Genomic DNA, 25,701 nt, shown 5'->3' with positions numbered 1-25,701 from the left:
TTAATAAAAAATATTTAGAGTGTTAAAATGCAATAAAAAGAGGTGTGTCCTATGCGGCCAGTGTAGTTCTTTGACCCAGCATTGATTTTGAGTGATTAGTTCACATGACCTGGAAGGTATTGAAGAAATAAGCTAATCTTTCCATAAAAATATTAATATAAAAATATTTAGACTATTAAAATGCAATAAAAAGAGGTGTGTCCTATGCAGCCAGTGTAGTTCTTTGCCCCAGCACTGATTTTGAGTGAATCGGTCACATAACCTGGAAGTTATTGAAGAAATAAGCAAATGTTTCCATCAAAAATATTAATAAAACCTATTTAAAGTATTAAAATGCAATAAAAAGAGGTTTGTTCAATAAATGTATGCACTAGGGTGAATTTGCTTCACATTCACACGATCGAGAAGCTGTCGATTTATTAAAAAGAACATTTTTCTTGTGTAATTGTAAATGTCATTTGTTGATGGTCCCTAAGTGAAAGCCTCGTTTCGCGGAGAAGATCTCCCCGTTAAACTGACGCTGCCGGCGTGTCCGGGAAACTGACGCTGCTGGCGGGTCCGCGAATGTCCGTCGAATATCCAACCTAAAACTAAATTCACCGCGGTGATTCATTGTAGATAAATAACCTCTCTGGATTTATTGCACCAACAGAGCATCTGCGCCTCGTCGAGAGCGACACAAAACAAGAATCTCCTGCGGATCGTTTCATCATTTAAAACCTTTTTCATGCAAAACAAACGAAGATAATCATCATTTCTTGATACATTTGGACTCAGATCGATTTGACATCCATATATTGCGATGCGTATCCTCCAAACGCAATGATGCTGCGGTGCAGGAGCAGTGAAGCAGCCTGAGAAAAGATGCTGGACAATGTGCTGTCTGGATGGTACAGGACCGTATCAGTAATCTAATTACTCTTTGCATCGGTGCATGTTGCAAATAAAGGGATTCATAGAGAAATAACCGTATTTTTTTGGATAATCTGCATTAATTGCAAACTCGTTGAAAGCGGCAGAAAAACAGACCCCCCTGTGGATGGTTTCATTTTTTTTTTTTTTTACACCTTTGACGTGCAAAGTATACAACAAATCTGCATTAATTGCACACTGCACCTCGTCGAAAGCGACAGAAAAGCAGACCCCCCCCCTGCGGATGGTTTCATGTTTTTTGACACCTTTTACGTGCAAAATATACAAAAAATTGGACACAGATTGGTTTGATATCGACACACTGCGATGCATATCATCCAGCAGCATGATGCATGTGAAATAGCCTGAGAGAAGGTGCTTCTGGACACCGTGCTGCTCCGGTCCCCGGTCCTGAATGCACGGGAGACAGACACCGACCCGGGTGTCACCGTCAGCCCCGGATGCTGCGCCGAAGAATGGGATACGCCGACCCCTCGTCGGGTAAAGACATCCTCGGCAATAGGTCTCTTTGTTTTATATTCATTTGCGCATTTGGACTTGTCACGCTATTGCAACAGATTCTCTATGGAAAAAACTACATCAAGAGGTAAGTGTTGTCTGTGTTCAGAGACAATGGGCTGTAGTGAAGGCCTTGGTGTTTACACTGTAAGGATTGAAATGCATTCATAGCCCTTTTAATGACTGAATGACATAAATAATGAGTGGTAACATTACACATTGTCAGTATGGGAGTAATCTGTCTGAAGATGCATGGAGAAAACAAGCTTTCATGGCTGGAAAGAACAAAAGCAATTAACCATCCATCTGTTTTTCCCAGTAGCATTTAGAAACCATTGGATTTATTTTGTTGATAATTTCTGAAAGCGAAGCATCACATTCATGCCATACACAGAGCTCCTGCAGCAGTGTATGGTAATGTTTTCTCTTCCTTTTTTTACCCCCCCTCCTCCAAAGATATTTATTTGATTTTCTTGACTGGTGGTAGCCTACATCTTAAAGATATCAGGTTGAGGTTATAATAAAGCAGCTTGAAGATATTGTAGCCGATGATGATGATGATGAGCACAGACATGATGAAGATGATGTGTATTTCTTATTGGTCCCTGTTAAATAAATCACGTCAGCAGTCTGCAGGCAGCACTGCAGAGCGGGTTTTGTAATAGCTCTGCATCAGGAGTCTGGGTTGTTGAGCTGCTCCACTTTTTGCACAAAACACCAATAAAAGCCCTTTTCTTCACACTCTGAGACACATTCAGTGTGAGACGAGCAGATGCTGAGAAGCCGGGATGTTTTATCTTAAGGTGGTTACAGGAAATGAAACACAATGTAAAAACTTGACCCCCCACCTCCAGATATGTTACAGCATATATATGTTCAAGCAAAAACATATATATGGTGTAATCTGAAAGCTAACCCCCGCCGGCTAAACCCCCCTCCCCTGGTACTCAATGTGGTGTCATGGCATCTCCATCACTGCGGTGTGAGATGCATGAATTCACACACACACACACACACACACACACACACACACACACACACACACACACACACACACACACACACACACACACACACACACACACACACACACCTTTCAGGCTCATGCAGCAGCAGCCATTTTGCTACAGTCTGTCTGCACACACACCCCATAATGCAAGTGGGGGAGAGAGAGGACGGTGACGAGTGAGAGACTGAGAGGGAGTGGGGGAGATGTGTGAGTGTGTGTGTGTGATGCAGAGAGAGAGAAGACGTCATCTTATGACATCTCTTCAAGCGTAAACAACCAAAAAGCAGCCCACGTCATCATTGCGACCACACCCAAAAGAATGACTCAAAATACAGAAAGGGCTGCAGCATTTACCTAAAACACAGTTACCTTCATTAAGATGTTTGTTTGGAGTCAAACCCAACATTTACAGTCCTGGTGCTGAAGATTTGAAACCATCATTCAATCCCATTCACTCTAGTAGGGCAATTTACTGTGTGAAGGCTGCAAGGAGCAATTTAATGATCCTTAAAATCTTAGAAATAAGGTAAAAATTAAAGTGTTTAAGGCGTTTATGTCCAATAAGAACCAATGCACTGGAGAGCCCAGGAAGTACCGGATATTTGATCAAACAGGTTAAATATTGCCACCTTTTTAGTTGCAATTTAATAAGTTTGAAGCCTTAAAGAAGTTTTCTCATATTCTCCCTTTAATAAACGAACTATGCTTTGAACATATGAAGCCCCTCAGATCTCTAAAATGAGTTACAGCATCCCCATGATGAGAGGATTGTGAATCACCTGCACCAAATGGCCTCCTCTGATAATTTCCCCGTGATGTTTGCAGTGAGAATTGAAGCATTATAGGCCAAGATATCCTGAGTTTCAGTCTGGATGCAGCAGTTCTGGTTAGACACAGACAAGTCAAAGTCAGCTTTATGGTCAAAATGACTACATGTGTTATGCATCCGGAGATCTCTAGATACCGTTCCCGCAGTCCCGCAGTGTGACATACATAAAACAAAACAAAAAGGGCCTAGGTAAACGGGGTATACAAGTGCTGAGAACCACCCAGACTCTTTTCCTGCTAAAGTACTGGTAGGTGTATTTTCAGGGAATCACAGGAAAAACATCTGTGCAAATTACCGTAATTTAAAAAGAAGGCAGCAGAGGAGACATGTGGATGCTTAGATTGAGAGAAAGCTAGAAAACATCTTTGCAAATTACCGTTATCTCCAAAGGCAGCGAAGGCGACGTGTGGGTGATCGAACGAAAGCTCAGTAAGTGAACGTTTCATTAACCTTACATGAGCAGCTCACCTTACATGACCTGAGGGCAAAGGACAATGCTCTTAAGGCGCTCCAACTAAGTGAGGAACATTGTAGAGTCATATTAATCAACGTGATGTCAACCTTGGGTACTCAGAAAACGGGAGCATTTCAAAACCACCGCGGGGGGGGGGCTAGGGGGGTTGCTAGCGGATCGCCGGAGCTGTATTAGATTAACATTAACATGCTTATTGTAGTTGTAAGTGCACTGTCTTGATGGAGCATATGTGTGGGCTGGACCTGTATTATAGGAAAGGAGTGAGCAGAGGGTAGAGTTGTTGATTCTTGTTCTGTTTTCTGTGACTATCTGCCTCACCCTCAGAATTTCAGTTGCACGCGCTACTAAAGACACGCGCTACCATGGAAACCAAACAATGGTGTAGCTGTATTAAAGTCCGAGTGGAAACAGTCCTGAGTAAATCGGATTTAGTCAGAAATCGGGAGAAATGCGGGAGAAATATGACCCCGGGAGGAAACCGGGAGAGGGCAATGAAATCGGGAGGGTTGACAAGTATGGGTGTCAGCCTTCTCTTACTTTAAGATGAAGTAAATGTCGGATCGTGAAATGGCAGACTCAAGAGGAAAGCGTATTAAATGATCCCAGTGAGTGACACACTTCTGCAAATGAAGATATGTTTGTTGGACTCGTTTTGACTCGAAGAGGGCGATATTTAAGAATAGTCTCTGGCCCTGCGTCGAGTTGGTTTGTAACCAAAACAAAAACAAGTGGATTTGCGACGTTTATATATATATTTAAAAAGTCCCTCACAGTTATCTGAGAGGTCAAGGAGACATCTTTGAAATGCTAGTCTGTCTTACCATCAGTCCAAAACTCAAAAATAAATATAATTCACATTATATAAAACAAAGAAAAGCAGAAAATCCGGCTGAAAAAAAACTATAACCAGCGGCTATTTGACATTCTTATTTTTAAATGATGACACACTTTGTACCTCTGACTGTATGTTCTGAGCCCTTCTTGAAGCGTTATCTGTATCTTCACTATTTTGAGCAACCTCTTATGTGTTTTTAAGGGCTGTACATGTAGATTTTGCACATTGCAGCACATAGTTCATAATTTATAAGATGCGGCACTTCCACCAGCCATTCCCTGTAAAAAAAAAAGCCACGAAAGGAGGGCTCCCATCAAAAACAACCGCGTTACATTTCCTGTTTGAGACAGTCAGGTGGCCATCTTAAGGAGCTCTTGGTTTTTACAGGAAAGACCTCAGGGTATTTGATCAGACTGTCAATGTGCCAGAGATACTCTTAAAACAAGCCAAGTCACTAAGTCCCATAGTCCTTCCTGCTTTCAGGTCCCATTAACGAGGCTCGGGGCAGAATCAGAGCACATCAACTCGACTCTTGTTGTTGTTTGTTCGATCTAATGCTTGGATTAGTGTCTGACCTGCGCTCATAATTGAGTCACGGGAGATAAATGGTCTCTCTTCAGGTTTGAGTCGAAGACAGTGGATTGATGTGTGTGTCCAAGGAAACCACATGAGATTGATTAAGGTTTTATCCGCAGCCACAAGATTCGTAAATATCCGTTTATGTATTATTGAACGAATCGAGCTGTAAGGGAGTGTTTTGGTGAAGATTAAAGAGGCCCTATAACCCTTTTCCCTTTCAATACAATAATACAATCCAAAGGGGCTTTATTGGCATGACCACATTTGAAACGTAGTAGGCCTATTGCCAAAGCATTCCGCACAAGGCGTTATAACCAGGGGTGCACATCACTTTCTCAGTGAGGTACTCAGATGAGTACCTGGAGTCAGTGTTTGGTACTCCAACCTCTGGCTCCACGCGAAGTTATGAGATGAAGCCCTCTGTATCGCGAACGTCCACGGGGGGGTGCGAGTGGAGTACTTCGTGACCGCTGGGCGTGAACGTTGTGATGCGTACTTGTCAACCCTCCCGATTTTTGCGGGAGACTCCCGATTTCATTGCCCTCTCCCGGTTTCCTCCCGGGGTCATATTTCTCCCTCATTTCTCCCGATTTCTGACAAAATTCAGATTTACTCAGGACTGTTTCCACTCGGACTTTAATACAGCTACACCATTGTTTGGTTTCCATGGTAACACTTCTCTTTAGTAGCGCGCGCAACTGAAATTCTGAGAGGGTGAGGCAGATAGTCACAGAAAACAGAACAAGAATCGACAACTACTCTACTCTCTGCTCACTCCTTTCCTGTAAAATACAGGTCCAGCCCACACATATGCTCCATCAAGGACGGTGCTACAGGCTGCAAGACAGTGCACTTACAACTACAATAAGCATGTGTACATGTTAATACAGCTCCGGTGATCCACTAACCCCCCCCGCGGTGGTCTTGAAATTCTCCCGGTTTCTGAGGTCTCAAGGTTGGCAAGTATGTTGTGATGTCACAGAAGGGGGGTTGGCGTAGTTTTGGCACAATTCCGTCGTACAGACCGACGTTAACAGCAGCCCCGTCTGTGCACACGGAGACCCACTCTGTCGTCCGGTGATCTAAGCGTCTTCTGGAAAAGCTTCACCAATAAATCGCGCTTTGTGACACAGTGTTAAGAATGTCACAAGGCTCAGGACCCAAACGCACAACACCAGAAACAGGTCAGGATTAACAAGGTCTTTTAATTAAGGTCAAAACACAAAACGCTAACTTGGAGGATCAACACTCTAAACAAAAACATCTACAAGGACTATCAAAAATGAAACCAAAAGAGTCTATCAAAAATATACTTAACACGATCAAGGGATGACTGGCAGGCTTGACGAGACAAGACGAACTGGCACAGGACAAAGGGAGATGCAGACTATACACACTAGGTAAGGGATACAGGTGGCAACAATGAAGGGAGGGGCTGACAATCACACTGGAGGGAAAAACACACAAGGGCAGGAATGCTCTGAAACGAGAGGGAAAGGTTACTACAAAATAAAACAGGAAATCACAAGACAAAGCAAAAGACAAAAGGACTGAACTAAATAAACTAACTTAACACAAATGTCTAGACACCACACACAGGTGACAGTACGCATTTCAGATTGTTGCCGCGCATGCGTACCAGTTATGTGCACCCCTGGCTATAACAGAACAAAAACTAAAAGAAACACTAAACATAAATGTCAACAATATATATATGTATAACCCAACAGCATAACACAAAACATACTGTAGGCTATATGCCAACAGCGTGCAAATAAAAACGATATACACATATTATTCCTCTTGTGTGTTATATAGGTTTCTGTGCATGTGAACAGTTTGCTAAGGCTAAAATTTGACTTCTTAGTTTACTTTCGTAACATATTGACATATGGATCACTTGTGTTCCTATTGGCTAGCGTTCCAACACATTGTACGTGATAGGCTAAGGGGCGGGACATCTCTAAGCAGGTTGACCAATCACAACAGAGCCGGCCAGCTAACCAATCAGAGCAGCTCTGGTTTCACACTGATATATGAATTTGAAAACTAGTAGAATACATTTTAAGGTGCATGCTAATATAAATCGTGCAGGTTTGATGAGCTTAGTCAACCTGTCCTCCTAAAGCGAGGCACATTTCTGACTCTCGTGGGTGCAGCTGTTTGCAAAGTGTCATGGAGGAGTTTAAGTGGCACTGAGGAAATGCGCCTGTCCCAGAATAATGACTGCTCGATCACATAAAGGCTCTCTGGATTCAGATTTAGCACAATGCCCACTGAGCACTCTTAGAAATGAGTCACACATGAGTCATAATCAGCTAGCAACGGGAGAAAATGGTGTAACGTCTGTTCACAACCGCAGTTAAACACCCAGCCTTTAGTATGTAAAGCTGATTTTTAAAGGTTCAACAAATCCCAGGTGTTTCCAAAGCCTGATATAGTTTATTTCTCTGTTCCATTGACCTGCATTTATGTCCAAAGAAATACTCAAAATACAGAAATGTGCCATGCCATTTCACTATAGGTGATATTTTTCTTGATTATAATGATGTTTCTTTTGAGTCAAACCCGACGTCCAGAGTCCTTGTGCATTAAATACTGAACCAACGAGTGATTTATTGAATTATCCAATAACTGGTTGCTCTAAAATAGGGATAAATGTGCATCCCAGTTTCTCAAAGTCTAACTAGTATTCAGTCAAAAACCCACAAATATTTACTTTAATATAAGATAAAACAGAAAAGCAGGGAGTCTCCGTTTCTTAGGAGGCTTCAAAACTGAATTTTTAAAAGAATGATTCACTTATGATTGCAATCTACTGCTCTCCTCATCTCTCTAAAATTAGAAGTAGAAGTGACACCATCCTCTTGATGTGAAGGCTATGACTCACCAAAATGTCCTCTGATATATTCACTGTGATGGATAGGGAGAATTTATGCAACAGAGACAAGAATATCCAATATAGTCCTTAAAGGTGGGGTAGGTAAGTTTGAGAAACCAGCTCGAGATACACTTGTTGTTATATTCCATGGAATGCTCTTAACATCCCGATAGCAATGAATATCTGAAGTGCTCTGACAAAAAATCCATTAAAAAATATCATCTGTGGAAGCCGTGGCGCTGTAAAAAGCACGACCAATCATCTGAGCCGGCCCGGCTAAAGTAACTGGATGGCCTACCTGCCTGTCAGCCTTCCATCTGTGCACAAACTGATCTCGTGCCCTCATTGGTCATGTGCGCGTTCGTGTGTGTTGGAGGAGGGGCTCTGTAAGGAAGTCTGAAGGAAGGGGCAGATTTTTTCCGGTTATGTATTTTCAAATTCTAGCGCACTCGAGAACACTTTCATCACCTTTAAAAGTGATATACTTTATAAAAGTATGTTCAATAAAAAGCCTCGTAGAAAGTCTGTTGGCCTTCTCGTCCTCTGCAGTCATTTGCAATTCACAGAAACACTTTCCACAAGTTCTACTCCTCCCTTAAGAAGACCCCGTGATTTCCATATCTTCAACACTCCTGCAGAGCAACAAAGCCCAGTGTGAATGTTGGAATCACACCTAGCATAAATGAACCATTGAAAGTAAACCATGACGTCATTAACAGGAAATCCATTTTTTTAACCATGTTTGGTGTCATTCTTTTTTTCTTGAGCCAAAAAGCTGGTCCCCCTCATATATGTGTGTGTGTGTGTGTGTATTTAAGAAAGTGTGAGTGAACACATGGGCGTGGTTGGTATGTTTTTTTTTGCACAGCTAAGGAACCAACAAACCCCAAATAAACGCACTTATTTTTGTTATTAGTGCGCAACAGTTTAACCGACTCAAAGGGGACGAGACAGGAAATTGGACCGGTCCCGTTAATTTCTCGGATGACGGATCTCTGAAGCCGGCCAGAAATGGAAGGAAAAGGTACCTTCACCCGTGTGCACAACACCTCTGTGGAAAGAGAGTGTGTGAGGGAGAGAGAAAGACTGTGTGTGTGTGTGTGTGTGTGTGTGTGTGTGTGTGTGTGTGTGTGTGTGTGTGTGTGTGTGTGTGTGTGTGTGTGTGTGTGTGTGTGTGTGTGAGATATATATATATGAAGTAACAAATACATGGTAGTTGTGCCTCAGCCCTGCATGTGACTGGGCTTCTCTTCAGATGCTAGTTGAAGCTGCAGCACATGTACACTTTTTTTGCTGTTTTTTTTAATTTTGAAATCTACAGGTTTAGGAAGTTTTATGAGCAAGGAGGGTGGACGCCATCAACACATATTTAACTCTAACTTAACCTGTCTGCATGTTGACAGATGTTTCCGTCAGAATTTTCAGCCAGATTCACAGACCATAATAGTCACACCCTGCCTATCCGATATTAAGAAGAAACAAAAAAAAAGGTAGGACAGTCTGAAGGCATTTTTTAGTACTTTCACAGAAACCCAAGAATGCCTCTTTATTTTTCATTACTCTGAAAGGTATAAACTCTCATATTTTTTCAGTGGTGGTTGCACTTCAGATTTTGCTCTTGCATGTTGTCTGATCCCGTCCACCTCGACCTCCCCCCAAAATCTCCCATTACCCCCAGAAGCTGGTTGGAAAAAGTCTCCTGTTGATGTACTGGCTTCTCTCTCCCGTACGTCTGTTTCCATCCAGCACCCATTTGCAGAATGCTCTCAATCTGTGTGTCATGTGTTCTGCACAGATGTGTGTGTATGCCATAGTGTGGACACTTCTCTCTGCCCCCCCCCCCTATCTCCCCCTTCTCACATCTGCATTGTCTCTCTCTGCGAACCTAGATTTTTAACTTTAATACAAAAAGACAGAACGGTGCAATATTTAATGCACAAAAAAAGCTTCTAAATTGTCTCATTCTGGATTGGTTTTGAACCCCTAAAACACCATTAGATGGAATTCTGTCTTGCTGTTAGATCCAAACTGAGAACACTTGCAAAGGTTTCATCATCTTAGCTAAAACAAGTGTTTGATTTATTACATTGATTATAGTAAAAGCTCAGGAATACACTGCATCATCAGGTGGATGTAGACAACCAGTTTCATTGTTCCATATTTGTACGATTTCATCCATGCATCTTGTTCCTTTATGCATCCCTCCATTGTATTGCTCGCTGTGTTCTTTTATTATAATTATTATTATAAGTTATTTAATTTATAACTCGCTCCTCATTTACCTCCACAGCCACAGGTAATATTGTGCAATATTACCCATCTTCCAAAATGCTGCACTCCATCTTATATATATCTGATGTGATTAAAAAACAACAACATTCATTCTTACAATTACACATTGCATTAAACATTCAAATTAGAAATATATATTAAATTCAATAAAGTTTAACTGTCCCTGAAAGGAAATTTTTGTGCAGCAAAAACGGAGGAAAAAAAATGCAGAAATATGTTTTTTATAGAGAGGCGAAGTCCCGCCCATCTACTTCAGACCCATGGGACCTTATTTCTGAAAAAGTATGTATTGAAGTTAATGGAGAGAGAAAGATTATCTCTCGATCCCGTTTGAATTGTGCCACGAATTACACATATGATGTTTGTCAATCGTAAAAAATAATTTCCATGTCAAAAAAGTCACAGTTTGTCGTAAAACTGTTGAAATATAAGACGATGAAAAATACGCAACTAGAAAGACTACAAATCCCAGAGTCCCGGGCCGTTTCTCAATCGCGAGGATACTGGCTTGGTAGTCGTGTACTTCCAAGTCACTTCCTTCAGAAACGAAGCAAGTATGCTTCCAAGCCACGGCTTCGGAAAACAAAGAAGAATGGGACAGGCTAACAAGTGTGCCACTCTCTCTAACGGTTTCAACATAAACTTTACCGAAAATAAATACCTCACGATGTCTATCTAATTATGAACTTGCTTTACTTTCCCGGAACACATTTTTGGTGATAACAAATGCAACAAAGTAACATATTCACCAACACATGTTCTACGCCACTACATACTTACATTTAAATGTGTGCTGCGTCGGTTCAGCCATTCTCCGCAAGGGTTTTTGAAATTGGTCCGTGCGCAAAGCATTGTGGGGATTTGAAGGACGCGAAGTCTCGAAATTACCCCCAAACCAAGGACGTGGCCTCGGTGGAATTCCAAGTATGCTGGAGATTGGAACAGTCCTTCGGCGGCACTCGATAACGTAGCATCCTTGAAATATTGGCTTGGAAGCCAGTTTCCTCGCGATTGAGAAACGGCCCCGGTCCCGCATGCTGGCTCTCACGGAACCGACTAACTCCCCTTGTGTGTATGTACAGCTCTCAACATGCCCAGACTTGGAGTGATTTTCACCTCTTTTAATACTTTCCGCCTCGTTCTGAAAGAAAGAAGTGAAATGTGCCAACGTGACGGCCGTCTTGGTGTGTGGTGCGAGACGGGAGATGTAGTTCATTGAGCGGTTTCACACAAAGTGTTACTTCACAGTTTTACCACACATTTTTTTTTTTTGACTTCCAAAATTATCTTTTAAATTAACAAACATCATATGTGTAATTCGTGACACAATTCAAACGGGATCGAAAGATAATCTTTCTCTCTCCATTGACTTCAATACATACTTTTTCAGAAATAAGGTCCCATGGAGGAAAGGGAGGGACTTCGCCTCTCTATAGGACAACCACTAAATAAAAACAAGCAACAAGAAACATTCTGTACATGTGGAAGCAACAAAGACACTATGTGTAACGCATTATAGCAGAGAGTAACTAGTAAACACGACTCAAATGAACCTCAGAAGGGTTTTATTTAATTATATGACTACTGTAGATATTACTGATTTAAATGAAGGTTAAAAAGAATAGTAAAAATAGCTTTATTGATCAATTTCTTTATTTTTGGCTGCTTAAAATAAGTTTATTGAAGGATGTGTCCGTGGCCCTCTGCCCAGGTCTAAAGAAAGAAATTAGAGGAGAGACTATTGACTAAATGTTTTTGGCTGATTTGAAAACACAATGTACATTTTGCACATTTTAAAGCCGGTTTCTTCAAAAAACAATGTGTTAAATGCCTGATTTAAGTCTTATTTTAGTCATAATTCAATTAAATCTCCTGCTTTAACATTACATGGCAACTTTTCTGTAGCAATACAATACTTTTTTAAGTCTTCCAAGTAAACACTTTATTTATACGTGGTAAAAAAACTGTAAAACACCAAGAATTAATCCTTTCAACTCCCACTAAAAGCCAATAAAAGCCACCATGCCGAAGATTGGTGTTGCCATTTGAATGTAATAACGGTTCAAAGTAGTTCATTAGATTATTTAGCTGTAGTTAAACATATGAATGGTCTCCAGTTTCCATGAACATCTGTTTTCATATATTTATGTGCACAATATATGCAAACATGTCAACATTTCCAGCATAATTGACTGAGGAAATTCGTTTTTTGCAGCTAAATGTGTAAATATCCTGCCTTACACAAACACACTCTCTCTCTCATACTAATATCCACTAGAAAATATACCCTGCTATTATCTTATCCTCCATTTTAACAAATCTATGCTCTGCAATCAACTCCTTTCCCCTTTCAGACTAATTTCTGCTTCTCTCTCTAAATCAAAATGCAGCATTTAAATCACATTTAAGTGGTAAACCATGCATCATAACTAATACATAAGTAAAAATATGAGAGGTGTTATTTTTCTGCAGTTTTTGGTTGAGACTAAGATGTCATCTGGTGCAAGTGTGCAGAAAAGTTCCTTTAAGTGACGCCTTAAACCAGCTGCATCACTTCTGTCATCTGCCATCCCACAATGCAACACTGATAGTCAAGTATTTCATTGACATTTAGCGGTAAAGCTAAGTTATTTATTTTTACATATATATTGAATTTTATCTCAACAGTCTATTAGCTCTGTTGAATGTGATGTGTGAGAGGTTTAGGCCGCGCATGACGTTGTTTTTCCCTCCAGGTATCTGGAAAACTACGATGGCTCATATGAGTACAACTCCACTGCATGCAGGGAGCTCAGACAGGAGATCATGGACGTCAAAGTCCTGTCAATGTGAGTGTTTACTGTGTGAAGTGGAGAGAATAACGTATTTTTTTCCTTTAGGTGATCGACTGACTCCTTTAAAGGGGACCTATCATGCAAAATGCACTTTTTGATGAATATGTATTCGCTCGTTGGTTGTACCCACGTTTTTAGAGATTTGGGTACGGAGGAAAAGAGAAAGGCTTTGTGAGTTCCCTGACACACCCGGGACACATCTTTATGTATAAAATACATCAAAAAGTTCATTTTGCATGATAGGTCCCCTTTAAGCATTAGGAAAAGCGCTATACAAATCCCATGTATTATTATTATTATCTATATAAATATTTTATACAATTTTATTTATTTACTTTTCCTTTATTAAAAAATGTATTTCATTTTTATTTAATATTTATTACTTTTTATCTTTATATCAATATTTGCAATTAATTTGTATTTATATATATTTTATTCCATAATGGAGCAACCGTCAGAAACCCAATTGATCCTGATTGATGATCAGTGCCGCCGTTTGCGAACAGGCTAGGCAGGCAACTGCTTGGGGCCCCGGACCAGAAGGGGGCTCCCAAAGAAGGTAGATTAAGAAGGTCCACAGCAACGACAACATGAAACACCCTTTAATTTACTGCAACGACACGTCGGGAAACCCCCTCAAGGCGGCCCCATGCATAGCGCGCCGTAAATAACTGCTTCTTATCTTAAAGGTCACATGTCATGGCCATTTCCACTGATCATAATTCCATTGTTGAGGTATACTAAAATAGAAAAATACTGTGCAATTTTCCAAACTCACATTGGTTTCGCATACAGCATCTCTAGTCTGTAACGTATGTGTATTCAGCAGTATTCACTTTCTCCACTAAACGGCTCGCTGCAGCTCCCCTCCCCCCCCTCCGTGATTTCCTTGTTTAGCGATACACAGCCAAACACAGCCAAACTCAACCTGAACACACACAAAGTCACAGCCGAAATAAAAACAATAAGTGTGGCTTGATATTGAGTAAGAAACAGGTTTATAGGTTGATAAACGCTGTGAGAATGGGTCTGCAGAGAGAATTTCACCGCGATCCCAACTGTCTGTTATCAGCCTGCAGCACGGAGCAGAAATCAGCAGGGCTGCCTGCACTGAGTGTGTGTGTGGATTGGTCAATTTGGACCAATCAGCGGGGGCTTAACGTAACGGCTCCGCGGACGTAACGTAACGGCTCCACGGATTGGCCCATTTAGTTCCGTGCTTTCGTAAACACGTACCCGGAAGAATCAAATGGATGATGACGTCATGATGACGTTACACCAACGAGGCGTTTTGCGGAGGTATTTTCTGTGTTAGAGTTTTACTCGCTACAGTGTGTACTTTGAGGGTTTTGACTCTGCAGACCGTTTACATCATGGTTTACATGCAGAAAAAACTTCATAACACACAAGGGGACGGGTAATAACCGGAAAAGCATGACATGTGACCTGTAAGTTTTGTTGCCTTGCTCCGCTCCAGGGGGCTGTTGATAATGATTAAGTTATGTTTAAATTCCTGAATATACTTTAATTTTAAGGACATATGAACTACAACTCTCCTTCTAAAATAGCAGGCGAACATATGTGTGTGTTACCTTAAATTATGTTGCTAAATGTTGTCTTTGTACCATGAGGTCTGTGAAAAACTCTTTATGGTTTTAGTATGTCAAAGATTTATTATGTGGAACGGGACTTTCTTTCCAAGTCCCATAAAAACTAGAATAGAGATTATAGCGAGGCGAAGAGCCGCGCAATAATCCTCGTTAAGCCTTTTAAACATTTAATAAGCAGCAGAAACCCAATTATAGATATCATAAATTGCTTTTTGACAAGTTACAATTTCAACGAATTAGGAACGACTAGCAGCTAATGATGTCATTTCGAATGCAGTATTCTTAACGATGATTAATGACGGGTTAATTTGAGATGTCTGTGATTTAAGAACAGCTAATTATCGTTAACAATGGATTCCTACTTTGACTCAATGACACTTAAATCAATGTGTGAACTATCATTTCCAGGAGTGAAAACTAAATAGGTTCCTACCATAGAGGTTCCTACTGATTAAATGTATGCTCACATGCTAACAAGCTAACACTGACAATAATTACTGACCAAAAAGGGAAATGTTTTTTTATTTGATACACAAGCGGGTTATAAAGCAAACATTCTGCTCACAAGTATTTTAATCATTATCGTGATTTATTCTATCAATCAATTTCTAGTCTGTGGATTCTTACCAGTCAATAAAAGCGTTTTCCATTAACCTGAAAGCAGCTAGTGATCAAATGGCAGGGACTAGATTATCTAATAAATAGCAAACACCAAATCCCCACATTAACAACGGTTACATCACATGACATGTATTTCATCGCCAGCACTTTACAGCTGATATATGTCCTTCTCACAGAGATGGCAAAAGTACACACATCCTTTACTCAAGTAGAAGTACAGATACTCGTGTTTAAAAATAGTCTGGTGAAAGTAGAAGCTCTGACTAAACTTCTTTACTCAAGTCAAAGTAAAGAGGCTTTGAAATGTACTTCAGTAAAAAGTACCCATAACTAGCAGCTGTTTTAAAGAGTACCTGACCTCCCTTTATATTAATAGAACAATAATGTCATTGTTAGCTAATGAATGTTTCCATGGTGACCAACGGCAACATGACAACGTTTTCATTGGTCCCTCTTCTTTAGAGAAGACCAGGAAATGATGGATACACGGATCGTGTTCAAATCAATAGGCACGCAATGACTCTAAATAATAATGATCACGCCACCAAACACACATTCAGACTAAAGGAACCAGCCTGTTTGGGAAATGAGAGAAGTAGAAAGTACAAGTATTTGAGTTCAACATGTAAGAAGTAGAAAGTACAGGTATTTGAGTTCAACATGTAAGAAGTAGAAAGTACAGGTATTTGTGTTCAACATGTAAGAAGTAGAAAGTACAGGTATTTGTGTTCAAAATGTAAGAAGTAGAAAGTACAGGTATTTGAGTTCAACATGTAAGAAGTAGAAAGTACAGGTATTTGTGTTCAAAATGTAAGAAGTAGAAAGTTCAGGTGTTTGGGTTCAACATGTAAGAAGTCAAAGTAAAAAGTCGTCAGAAAAATAAGTAGTGGAGTAAAGTACTGATACCAGAAAAATGTACTTAAGTACAGTAACAAAGTATTTGTACTCCACTACTCCCCACCTTTGGTTAAATCTAATCACATGACATGCATTTCATGGCCAGCCCTTCACAGCTGATAGATCTCTTCTTCTACTGCCAGGTTTCCTGCAGCTCTCTATAAATAATTATCACATTATGGAGCAGACTTCAGATTCAATGAGCCGCGCTGCGCTGGCTGAAACTCGAGCGCTAACGTTTCCTCTATGAATGTGAACATTGTCCAGTGACCTTTTGTGCGTGTCCCTCGGTCTGCCAACACTTTAATGCCAGATGCATTCTGGGTGCTCGATGGAGGGCCGCGAGGCAGAGAATAGCTGCCGTCACTCTGCCAGAAAAAAGCAGTTTAATGGAGCCTCCCCGAGCGAATCAGATCCCAAAGGCTCAGAGGAACAGTCAGTCCAAGGGCGGCTATTAACAGACAGTGTGAAGCCTGGCTTTTTATTATAGTTCATGTTGAATACCCCAACGTTTTATGATAGAAATGTATAATAAGGGTTCCCAGCACATTGAAACTACTGGACGCTGACTTGGGTAATTTGCACAATTAGCACAAGTTGCGTTAATAAGCCTAGACACAAGCAAAAAGAATGGCTTGTGCGATTTGGAACATTTTAGAGTGGCTTTTGAGGTTATTAATAGAGATGTCCCGATCCGATCACGTGATCGGGGATCGGAGCCGATCACGTGATTTTCAAAAGATCGGAATCGGGAGAAAAAAAATCGGGGATCGGGATTTTTTTTATTTTTTTTTATTTTTTAAATACTTTTTTTTAAATTTTGTATTCAATGTTACAAAACAAAAATGACCATGTTCAAGTCTTAAAGTCATCCTGAGGCCTTAGTTTTGGTTTCAAATTACAGAACATCATGTATGTGTTGCTTCTTTGGGGCTTGTCTTCATAGACCTGCTTATTTCTCTCAAATCTGGCAACAGAGTGGGTGCAGTGTCTAATTGTAGCAGTAAGCTAACGAGTACTGATAAGCTTTATTTTGTTTTGATCCAATGCTGCAAAACTGAACTGATCCAATGCTGCTGTGAAAGAAAGAAGCTATATCCATGTTGGATAGAATATCCAATTTAAATTAAAAAATAACCTTAAGGGACAACTTGAATGCTTTTTTTTCTCTTAATGCATTGCATAAAGATCGGATCGGGAAAAATCGGTATCGGCAAATTGTCAAAATCAAATGATCGGAATCGGATCGGGAGCAAAAAAAGGTGATCGGGACATCCCTAGTTATTAAGAATCAATTTCTGACATTTTTAGGGTCAAAGAATCCCCTAAAACTTTAAAACCGACTCAAAAGTAATCAAAACAGCCCACAGAGAATACAAATATGGCCACTTTCTGATTAAAACTGAAATTTCTGACCCTGAAAATATCAGAAATTCATTAAACATCCTCAATAACCCACAAAAGCACTCTGAAATTGTCGTCTATGTTGAATACCCCAAAGTTTTATGATAGAAATGTATAATAAGGGTCCCCAGCACATTGAAACTGCAGGACGCTAACTTGTTGGGCAATTTGCACAATTAGCACAAGGTGCATTCATTTGCATTAATAAGCCCAGACACTAGCAAAAAGAACGGCTTGTGCGATTTGGAACATTTTGGAGTGGCTTTGGAGATTATTGAGGATGCTGAATATATTTCTGACATTTTTAGGCGGTTTTGATTCCCCTAAAAGTTTAAAATCGACCCAAAATTCATCAAAAGATCCACTGGGAGAACAAATGCAGCAACTTTCTGATTAAAACTGATATTTTGGACCCTGAAAATGTCAGGAATTCATTCAACACATTCAATAACCCACAAAACACTCAGAAAGCCTGGCCTTGTATTATAGTCTATGTTGAGGATGCTGAATCAATTTCTGAAATGTTTAGGATACAAAATGGCAGATTTAAGTCCCAGGGAGAACAGATATAGCCACTTACTGGTTAAAAGTACTATTTCTGATCCTGAAAATGTCAGAAACGTATTCAAAATCCCTCGATAACCTCCAAAACTACGACAGAATTGTCCAAATCGGCCAAGACATTTTTAAGCTATTGTCCGGAAGGCTACGCAACTTATGCTCATTCTACAAATTGCCAGCCCAACATAATGCACGTTAGCATCCGGCAGTTTCTATGTGCTGAGGACCCTACTATACATTTCTATCATTAAACCTGGGGGTACTCACCGTTTCTGGGTTCACAACAGGACTCTATGAGCAAACAGACTATTAAGAAGTCAGGATCCTTTAGCAATGATAAGGCTTTCATTTTAATTTAATGTTTGTGTAAACGTTATTTAACCCAATGCAGTTTAACGTGTAGCGAAGTAAGTATCTGAAATTAGCTCCAGGCTTCTCACTTTTCATTTCAACCTTTTCCAGGTTGCAACGGCATGACATCTTAAATGACAGTGGTGTTATTATAACAACCAGTTAACACTTTAGGGATCCAGGTATGGTAACTTCTGCATTTTGACATCTACAAATTTGAATGCCCAGCTTGGTTGATGGGTCTCTTAACTTTAACACTTTTTACACAACAGGAGTCTATGATCTGGTAAACAGAGCAGGCTTCTCACTTTTCATTTCAACCTTGTCCAGTAGGGTGTGACATCTCAAATGGTATCATAGTGGTGTTATTATTCTAACCAGTTAATACTTTAGGTGCGACGGAGCACAGAGTAACTCCTGCAATGTTCTCCCCCCCCCCTTCGATTTACTACCCTTGTAGAAACATTAATCGGAAAATACATGGCCATGGGTATCCTTCCTAATTCCACAAACCTCTCTGCCTGTCTGCTAGGGTCAAAACCTCGGAGCTGTTTGAGAGGTGGAGGAACCTGCAGGTGTGTAGGTGGGGGCAGAGCAAGGAGGAGACCAGCAACTTCAAGTAAGAGTTACTCAGAAACAATCAGTACTGGTATTTGTGTTCAAAGTTTAAGAAGTAAAAGCAAAAAGTCGTCAGAAAAATAAGTAGTGGAGTAAAGTACTGATACCACAAAAATGCACTTAATTACAGTAACAAAGTATTTGTACTCCACTACTTCCCACCTCTGCTGAAGTGTTAAATAACCTCCCCTCTCCTCTCTCCTGCAGGATGTCTCTGTCTCGCTGCTGTAACGCTCCCTCCTTCCTCTTCACCACCAAGAGGAACACTCCTGCAGGAACCAAGCTGCGGTACGAGGTGGACACTAGCGGGATCCTGCCCATCACCGCAGAGGTCTTCAAGATGTTCCCTGATGTGAGTTCAACACCTGTGCATGGTTAACAGCAGAGAGGGCAAAAGTACACACATCCTTTACTCAATTCTCGTGTTTAAAAATACTCTGGTGAAAGTAGAAGTACTGACTAAACTTCTTTACTCAAGTCAAAGTAAAGAGGCTTTGAAATGTCCTTCAGTAAAAAGTACCCATAACTAGCAGCTGTTTTAAAGAGTACCTGACCTCCCTTTATATTAATAGAACAATAATGTCATTGTTAGCTAATGAATGTTTCCATGCTGAACAACGGCAACATGTAAGAAGTCAAAGTAAAAAGTCGTCAGAAAAATAAGTAGTGGAGTAAAGTACAGATACCAGAAAAATGTACTTAAGTAGTGTAACGAAGTATTTGTACTCCACTACTTCCCACCTCTGGTTAAATCTGGTTAAAGGACTATTTGAGTCATTGCAGAAAGGTTTTCATATAAAAAAAGTACTTTGTTTCCCTAGTTGTAATTTGTCTTGAGTAGCATACGAGGAATTTGACTTGGTGTCATGGTGCATAAAAAATAACATTAAAACATATTTAAACTAATACAAAATGCACAAAACAAAGCGCACCAAAACACTGTGATTTATCTGAAGTAATTTTCCGAATACTTCCTCCACGACTGCTATATGTTCCCCCATATATGTTGGCTTTTGTATAATTCTACAACTGGTTTGGTGATTAAGATTTACTGATTTCCATAATGTCTGTCTGAAAACCTGCCTCGCATATTCCTAACTCCACTTGTTCTTAAGTAAGGTTTAAATGCAGGACTTTTACTTGTACCCGAGTATTATTACAGTGTGGTATTAGTACTTTCACTTAAAGGGGACCTATCATGCAAAATGCACTTTTGTACGTCTTTTCTACATGAATATGTGTCCCCGGTATTCCAGGGAACTCACCAAGTGTCAGAAAACACAACCCTCTCTATTTCCCTCCATACCCAAATCTCTTAAAAAGGGGCTGCAACGGATCTGATACAGACTGATCCAGATTTGAACACTTCTATGACGTCACAGAAGTGGCGCTACGGCTATTGGGCCAACTCCACCAATCAGGAGGAGACAGCCACGGACATTGCCGTTGGAAAGCGCTGGAGACGCTGTAGTACATATGCCAGGCCTGTAGATGGTGCTGTTCTCACTGAATCAGCCCATGATGCAAAGACAGTGTTAAACTGAGAGAAATGAGGAATGGCTAAAATGCATGATCTGTTTGGTATTTTGAAAAATGAAAAGTATAAATATGCCTTATATAGGTATGGTCCTACACTATATTATTCAAATAGAACATGATAGGTCCACTTTAAGTAATTATCTGAATAATCCTCCACGACTGTATACGTTCCCCCATGTTAGCTTTTTGAACTTGGTCTGGTGATTGGGATCGTTGTAATGTCTGTCTGAATTTAACACATTGTGTCTTCATGCAGGATATGCCATATTCCAAATCACAGTACAAGAAATGTGCTGTTATTGGAAATGGCGGAATCATCAAGAACAGCAAATGTGGAAAGGAAATCGACTCGGCAGATTTCATTTTTAGGTATTCAGCATTCAGTGTTTGTTATTGTTATCTTTGAATAAAACTCGGACTGGGTGAAATAGTTACCGTTGAAATGCAGAGCAAAGCAGAATAAAGTACTAAGTGAGTTTGAAACCCTGCTTTCAGACATATTAATGCTTCATTTCTAACCAAATTGTTGATATTTGTGGGCATGTATTAAATCATTTTAGCAGTGGTATTTATTTGTTCTCTCTATGGCCACTCCCAGGGTCTGTATGTGTTAAAATACAACTGATGTTTTAAATGTTAAATTGGTGGCTTTGATGCAGCTCTACCCATCTGACTCGACACGTGGATAAAACACGTCTAGTTGAAGTCGCTGAGGTATCATTGATTAGTCTGTTTGATTTATTATAGAAGCCAAACTCTTGATCACACAGCATGCCTAGTTCGTGTAGAGTCAAATCAAATGCATTTAAACTCCTGTATCAGTGGACTTGTGCTTTCTTTGTTGCAGGTGCAACATCCCACCCATCAATGAGAAGTACTCGGCTGATGTTGGCTCTAGAACAGATCTGGTGACAATAAACCCGAGCATTATATCTGAGAGGTACTGTGAATATCTGAGGGTCTGAGGAAGAATCTCACAGTCTGTTTTCTTTTCTTTGGATTTAGTTTCTGTTAGGAAAATATCACTGGTCCCCGGCTTGAGCTTCAACCTCATGATCCATGTATCTGTGATCCTCTCCAGAATGGAAGTAGTCATCACATACAGAGCATCAACTAGTTCCTGAACAGTGTCCTTCACATGCTGATATCCAAGAGAGGGAGTTACACAGTCACAACACTGTCATGCACAAAATACTGACTTTTTCTCAAAAAAATCTTACTTTTTATCAAAATTCTCACTTTTTATCAAAATTCTGATTTTTTATCAAAAGTCTGACTTTTTCTCAAAAATCTCAAAATTCAGATTTTTTCTCAAAATTCAGATGTTTTTCTCAAAATTCTAATTTTTTCGCAAAGATCTCAAAAGTCTGACTTTTTCTCAAAATCTCAAAATTCTGACTTTTTCTGAATACTTAAACATGTTTAATAATCCCTCGTCACCGGCTTGAGCTCCAACCTCAGGATCCATGTATCTGTGATCCTCTCCAGAATGGAAGTAGTCATCACATACAGAGCATCAACTAGTTCCTGAACAGTGTCCTTCACATGCTGATATCCAAGAGAGGGAGTTCCACAGTCACTAGATGGAGGAATAGAAAGCAGTATTCAATGTTTACTTCAGATTAGCTCCACGTCAGAAATGATCATGCTTGTCATATGTCTCTCTCCATAGAGGCTGAATCATCATGTTAATCACATAGCTATCATATGCCTCAAACAGTCCTGATGCTCTTCTAGGTAATCACACATCCTGTCATGTTCACAGCTGCAGTTGATACCTTTGTTATCATGTTACTCTGATGTTGGAAGAGGACATTCAGGATTTTCCCATCATATAATCTAAATCTTCCTCCGCAGGTTTCAGAAGCTGGAGAAATGGCGGCGACCGTTCTACGAAGTCCTCCAGAACTACGAGAACTCCTCGGTGGTTCTTCCCGCTTTCTACAACACCCGAAACACCGACGTGTCGTTCAGAGTCAAGTACATGCTGGACGACTTCGACTCCCAGAGGGGCGTTTTCTTCTTCCACCCGCAGTACCTTCTGAACGTTCAGCGTTTCTGGGCGGTTCAAGGCGTCCGAGCTAAACGTGTTAGCAGCGGTTTGATGCTAGTCACCGCCGCCATGGAAATGTGCGAAGAAGTTCATCTCTACGGTTTCTGGGCGTTTCCCATGAACCCCGCGGGCATCTTCATCACTCACCATTACTACGACAACGTCAAGCCGAGGCCTGGCTTCCACGCTATGCCACACGAAATATTCAACTTTATTCACATGCACACTCGTGGGATCCTCAACGTACACACAGGGCCGTGCACGTGATCCCCCACAAGACACTATTTCCCTCCCTTTTTAAAAAGAGAGTCGGCCTTCGGAGCGTCTTCGCTCTCACTTATTCCACGACACAGTGAAGGTTGCTTGCTTGAATTGTCAACATACTTCTCTTTTCGATGTGTATTCAGTTGGGTAACACTTTAGACTAAGGTACACTTAGTCACCATCAACTATCAACAAACTACTAGCTTATTAGTTATCAACGAGACTTCACTTTAAAATAGGGAACATATTCTGAGTTAGAAAAACCTCACTTTTCGTTATTTTGACACAATTAACACTTTCATGTCTGGTTACAGAAGAATAGCCCATATTTGTTAGGTGTCAATATGGGAGAATTACTATTCTTGTGGTACCGCTACTGCATATTGAGCATATTAAGACCCTCTCATGTACAGCAACTTCCTTACGTACAATACATAAGCACTCATTAGAGGGTTATTGAGGAAAGACTAACGGCCTAGTACTTGTAGAATAAGGTCATGTAGAATAAGGTATTAATAAGTGTTTTATACTGACTAACAAAGAACCAATATACTGCTAACATGCATGTTAATTAACAACTAGTTGATGGTGAATATGTGTACCTTAATATAAAGTGTTACCTTAAGTTGATCCGATCACTATGGTAACCTCTGACTCTCTGACCAGAGGGGGTTTGGTTTGAACGTGAAAGTGGTCTTCATAGTGATGTTGTTTCTGTGAGGTTTTTCTAGTGGCTCCGCTGTACAGAGGTGTTGTTTTTTACTCAACGTTGCTCAGATATTTAAGCTGAAGTGGGTCGCAGTGGGTGTCCGCCCTCATCCCCCCGTCTTCTCTCTTTATCCCGGGCACTCTGTGGGCGTGGCAGCTTTGTGTGTTTGTGTAAAACAAAACCTTCATATCAGCAAAAATAAGTTAAAAAAACAGTTTCATTGTAACATCTAATTGTCTACTTTTGTAATCTATTTCCTATTCACCAGAATGTTTTAAACACTCTTTAAACACTCTACTTTCTTCCAATTAAAAAAACCTCCTCTGATATTTCTGGTTATATAAAAGTGTGTATGAGACGAGACGAGGATGTTACTCACCCCTCTTTTCTGTTTTGGCTCGTCCTGCTTTCGGACAAAAGCCAGATTAATATTTTAAAACGTCGCCATCTGAGCAAAACATTTTAAGGCCGTCCAATTAGTAAAACCCCATAATACTGTTGAGCGCCTCTTGTCGTCATTCATGTCTTAAGCCATGCTGCCTTATGAGATAATAAACCCCTCTATACGATATGCAATGCACCCATGTGTTTGCTAACCAACAAATACATTCAATTAAACGACATCTTAGTTTCTCCCTTGAGTCAAAGGACATTTAGGACTCTTTAAAAAGGGTTAGGAATTAGCGAACTCCCCGTAAACTCCTTTCCTACTCATGTAAAGCTCTGCATGACTTACTCTATACTTGGCTTTGTGTGTGCCTGCTTCAATGACCACTGAAATATGTTTACACTTGGAGCTCACAGTGCTTTTGGAGATGTATACAAGAAACCTTTCACAGAATGGATTAGTTGAAATGTTCAATAGTGGATGCAGTTTTGATCGGTTATTACAGATGCACGGATGAAGACGGTTGCTGCCCTTTCTGTGACGACACTTTCATGTTTTATTTGACCTCCCTCTTTGCAATGTGAACTCTTAGTTTGCACTCTAGAAAGCATTGTGCATTGAAGCACTGCGAAGCTGACTCGTTTTTTATTTTGTTGGACGCTGCAAAGACTGTCAAATAATATGTTGTCACTTCTCTGTTCATGCTCTGCTGACATCATGCTGATAAGATTTATGTTATTTCTGTCATCATATATGCAGACTTGTTGTGTGTTTATGCACAAGAGATATGATGGATGTGAACACCAAAAAATGGCTTTGGCATTTGCTCGAACACTAAAATTGTTGCACAGACACAAATGAATCAAGCATGGGAAAGGAAGGTACTGGATGGAGGTTATATATAAAACACAGTCTTCACTGACTGGGTCATTCTTTATACTGGTATTGTGTTTGTAAATAAACTTGTATGGATTTTCTCACTTTATGGATTATTGTGTGCGTACATTGGAGTGAATGGGGATAGCATGGGAGCACACTGCAATACCTGATTATATTGCCACACTGCTATGCTTGTTAGCGCCACAAAGGACACAATGGGCTAGTTTAATAGACTAATTTCAGACCATTTAACCTGTGGTTTGTCTGCTTCAGTTAGCTCTTTAAGCGAAGCTGTCAACGCCTCAATTATTAAGCAGCGCTCGGTGTCGATGTCCTCTCACCGACTGAGTCTGCAAAGGATGGCTGGGAATATGGCAGATTGTGCTGTAACTGTTGAGGCTTTTAATGCTGACAGGCTCAAAAAAGGGGATTAAATCCAGTAAGAAATAAGATAGATATTAGAATCAGAGTTTGGTTGATTACCAATAGGTTTTTCCACATACAAGAGATTTGATTTGGTGTAAAGTAGTGCATACATCAACAGAGTAAGATAGAGAAATAAGAGCAAATATCGAAAAAAATGATTATATAAAAACCATTATGTGAACAAAAAATACATACCAATATGTGAAATCACTGTGG

At 40.2% G+C, this 25,701-nt stretch overlaps 1 protein-coding gene across 2 annotated transcripts; it reads left to right on the top strand.

Moving 5' to 3' along the window:
* Positions 1 to 609: 609 nt before the first annotated feature.
* Positions 610 to 25,160, top strand: st8sia5 (ST8 alpha-N-acetyl-neuraminide alpha-2,8-sialyltransferase 5). 2 transcript variants are annotated; one of them, XM_079658978.1, is made up of 9 exons: positions 610 to 1,519; positions 8,956 to 9,063; positions 9,443 to 9,529; positions 13,067 to 13,159; positions 19,142 to 19,228; positions 19,435 to 19,579; positions 21,023 to 21,135; positions 21,614 to 21,706; positions 22,624 to 25,160. In XM_079658978.1, the coding sequence occupies exons 1-9, from the start codon at positions 1,374 to 1,376 to the stop codon at positions 23,084 to 23,086; spliced, it is 1,335 nt and encodes a 444-aa protein (XP_079515104.1). In that variant the 5' UTR covers positions 610 to 1,373; the 3' UTR covers positions 23,087 to 25,160. The 2 variants fall into 2 exon arrangements, with proteins under 2 accessions (XP_079515104.1, XP_079515105.1); XM_079658979.1 differs by lacking the exon at positions 9,443 to 9,529.
* The last annotated feature ends 541 nt before the right edge of the window (positions 25,161 to 25,701 follow it).

This window comes from Notothenia rossii, assembly GCF_949606895.1.
Source record: "Notothenia rossii genome assembly, chromosome: 11".
In the NCBI taxonomy this organism is placed as follows: domain Eukaryota; kingdom Metazoa; phylum Chordata; class Actinopteri; order Perciformes; family Nototheniidae; genus Notothenia; species Notothenia rossii.
This window is presented reverse-complemented; position numbering and strand designations above follow the sequence as displayed.

Excerpts from the sequence above, each read along its gene's own strand:
- st8sia5 (XM_079658978.1), top strand. The coding sequence starts at position 1,374 with ATGCTGCGCCGAAGAATGGGATACGCCGACCCCTCGTCGGGTAAAGAC. Across the intron at positions 1,520-8,955 it reads GGAAAAAACTACATCAAGAG|TGCGCAACAGTTTAACCGAC; the intron begins GTAAGTGTTGTC and ends TTTTGTTATTAG. Across the intron at positions 21,136-21,613 it reads TCGGCAGATTTCATTTTTAG|GTGCAACATCCCACCCATCA; the intron begins GTATTCAGCATT and ends TCTTTGTTGCAG.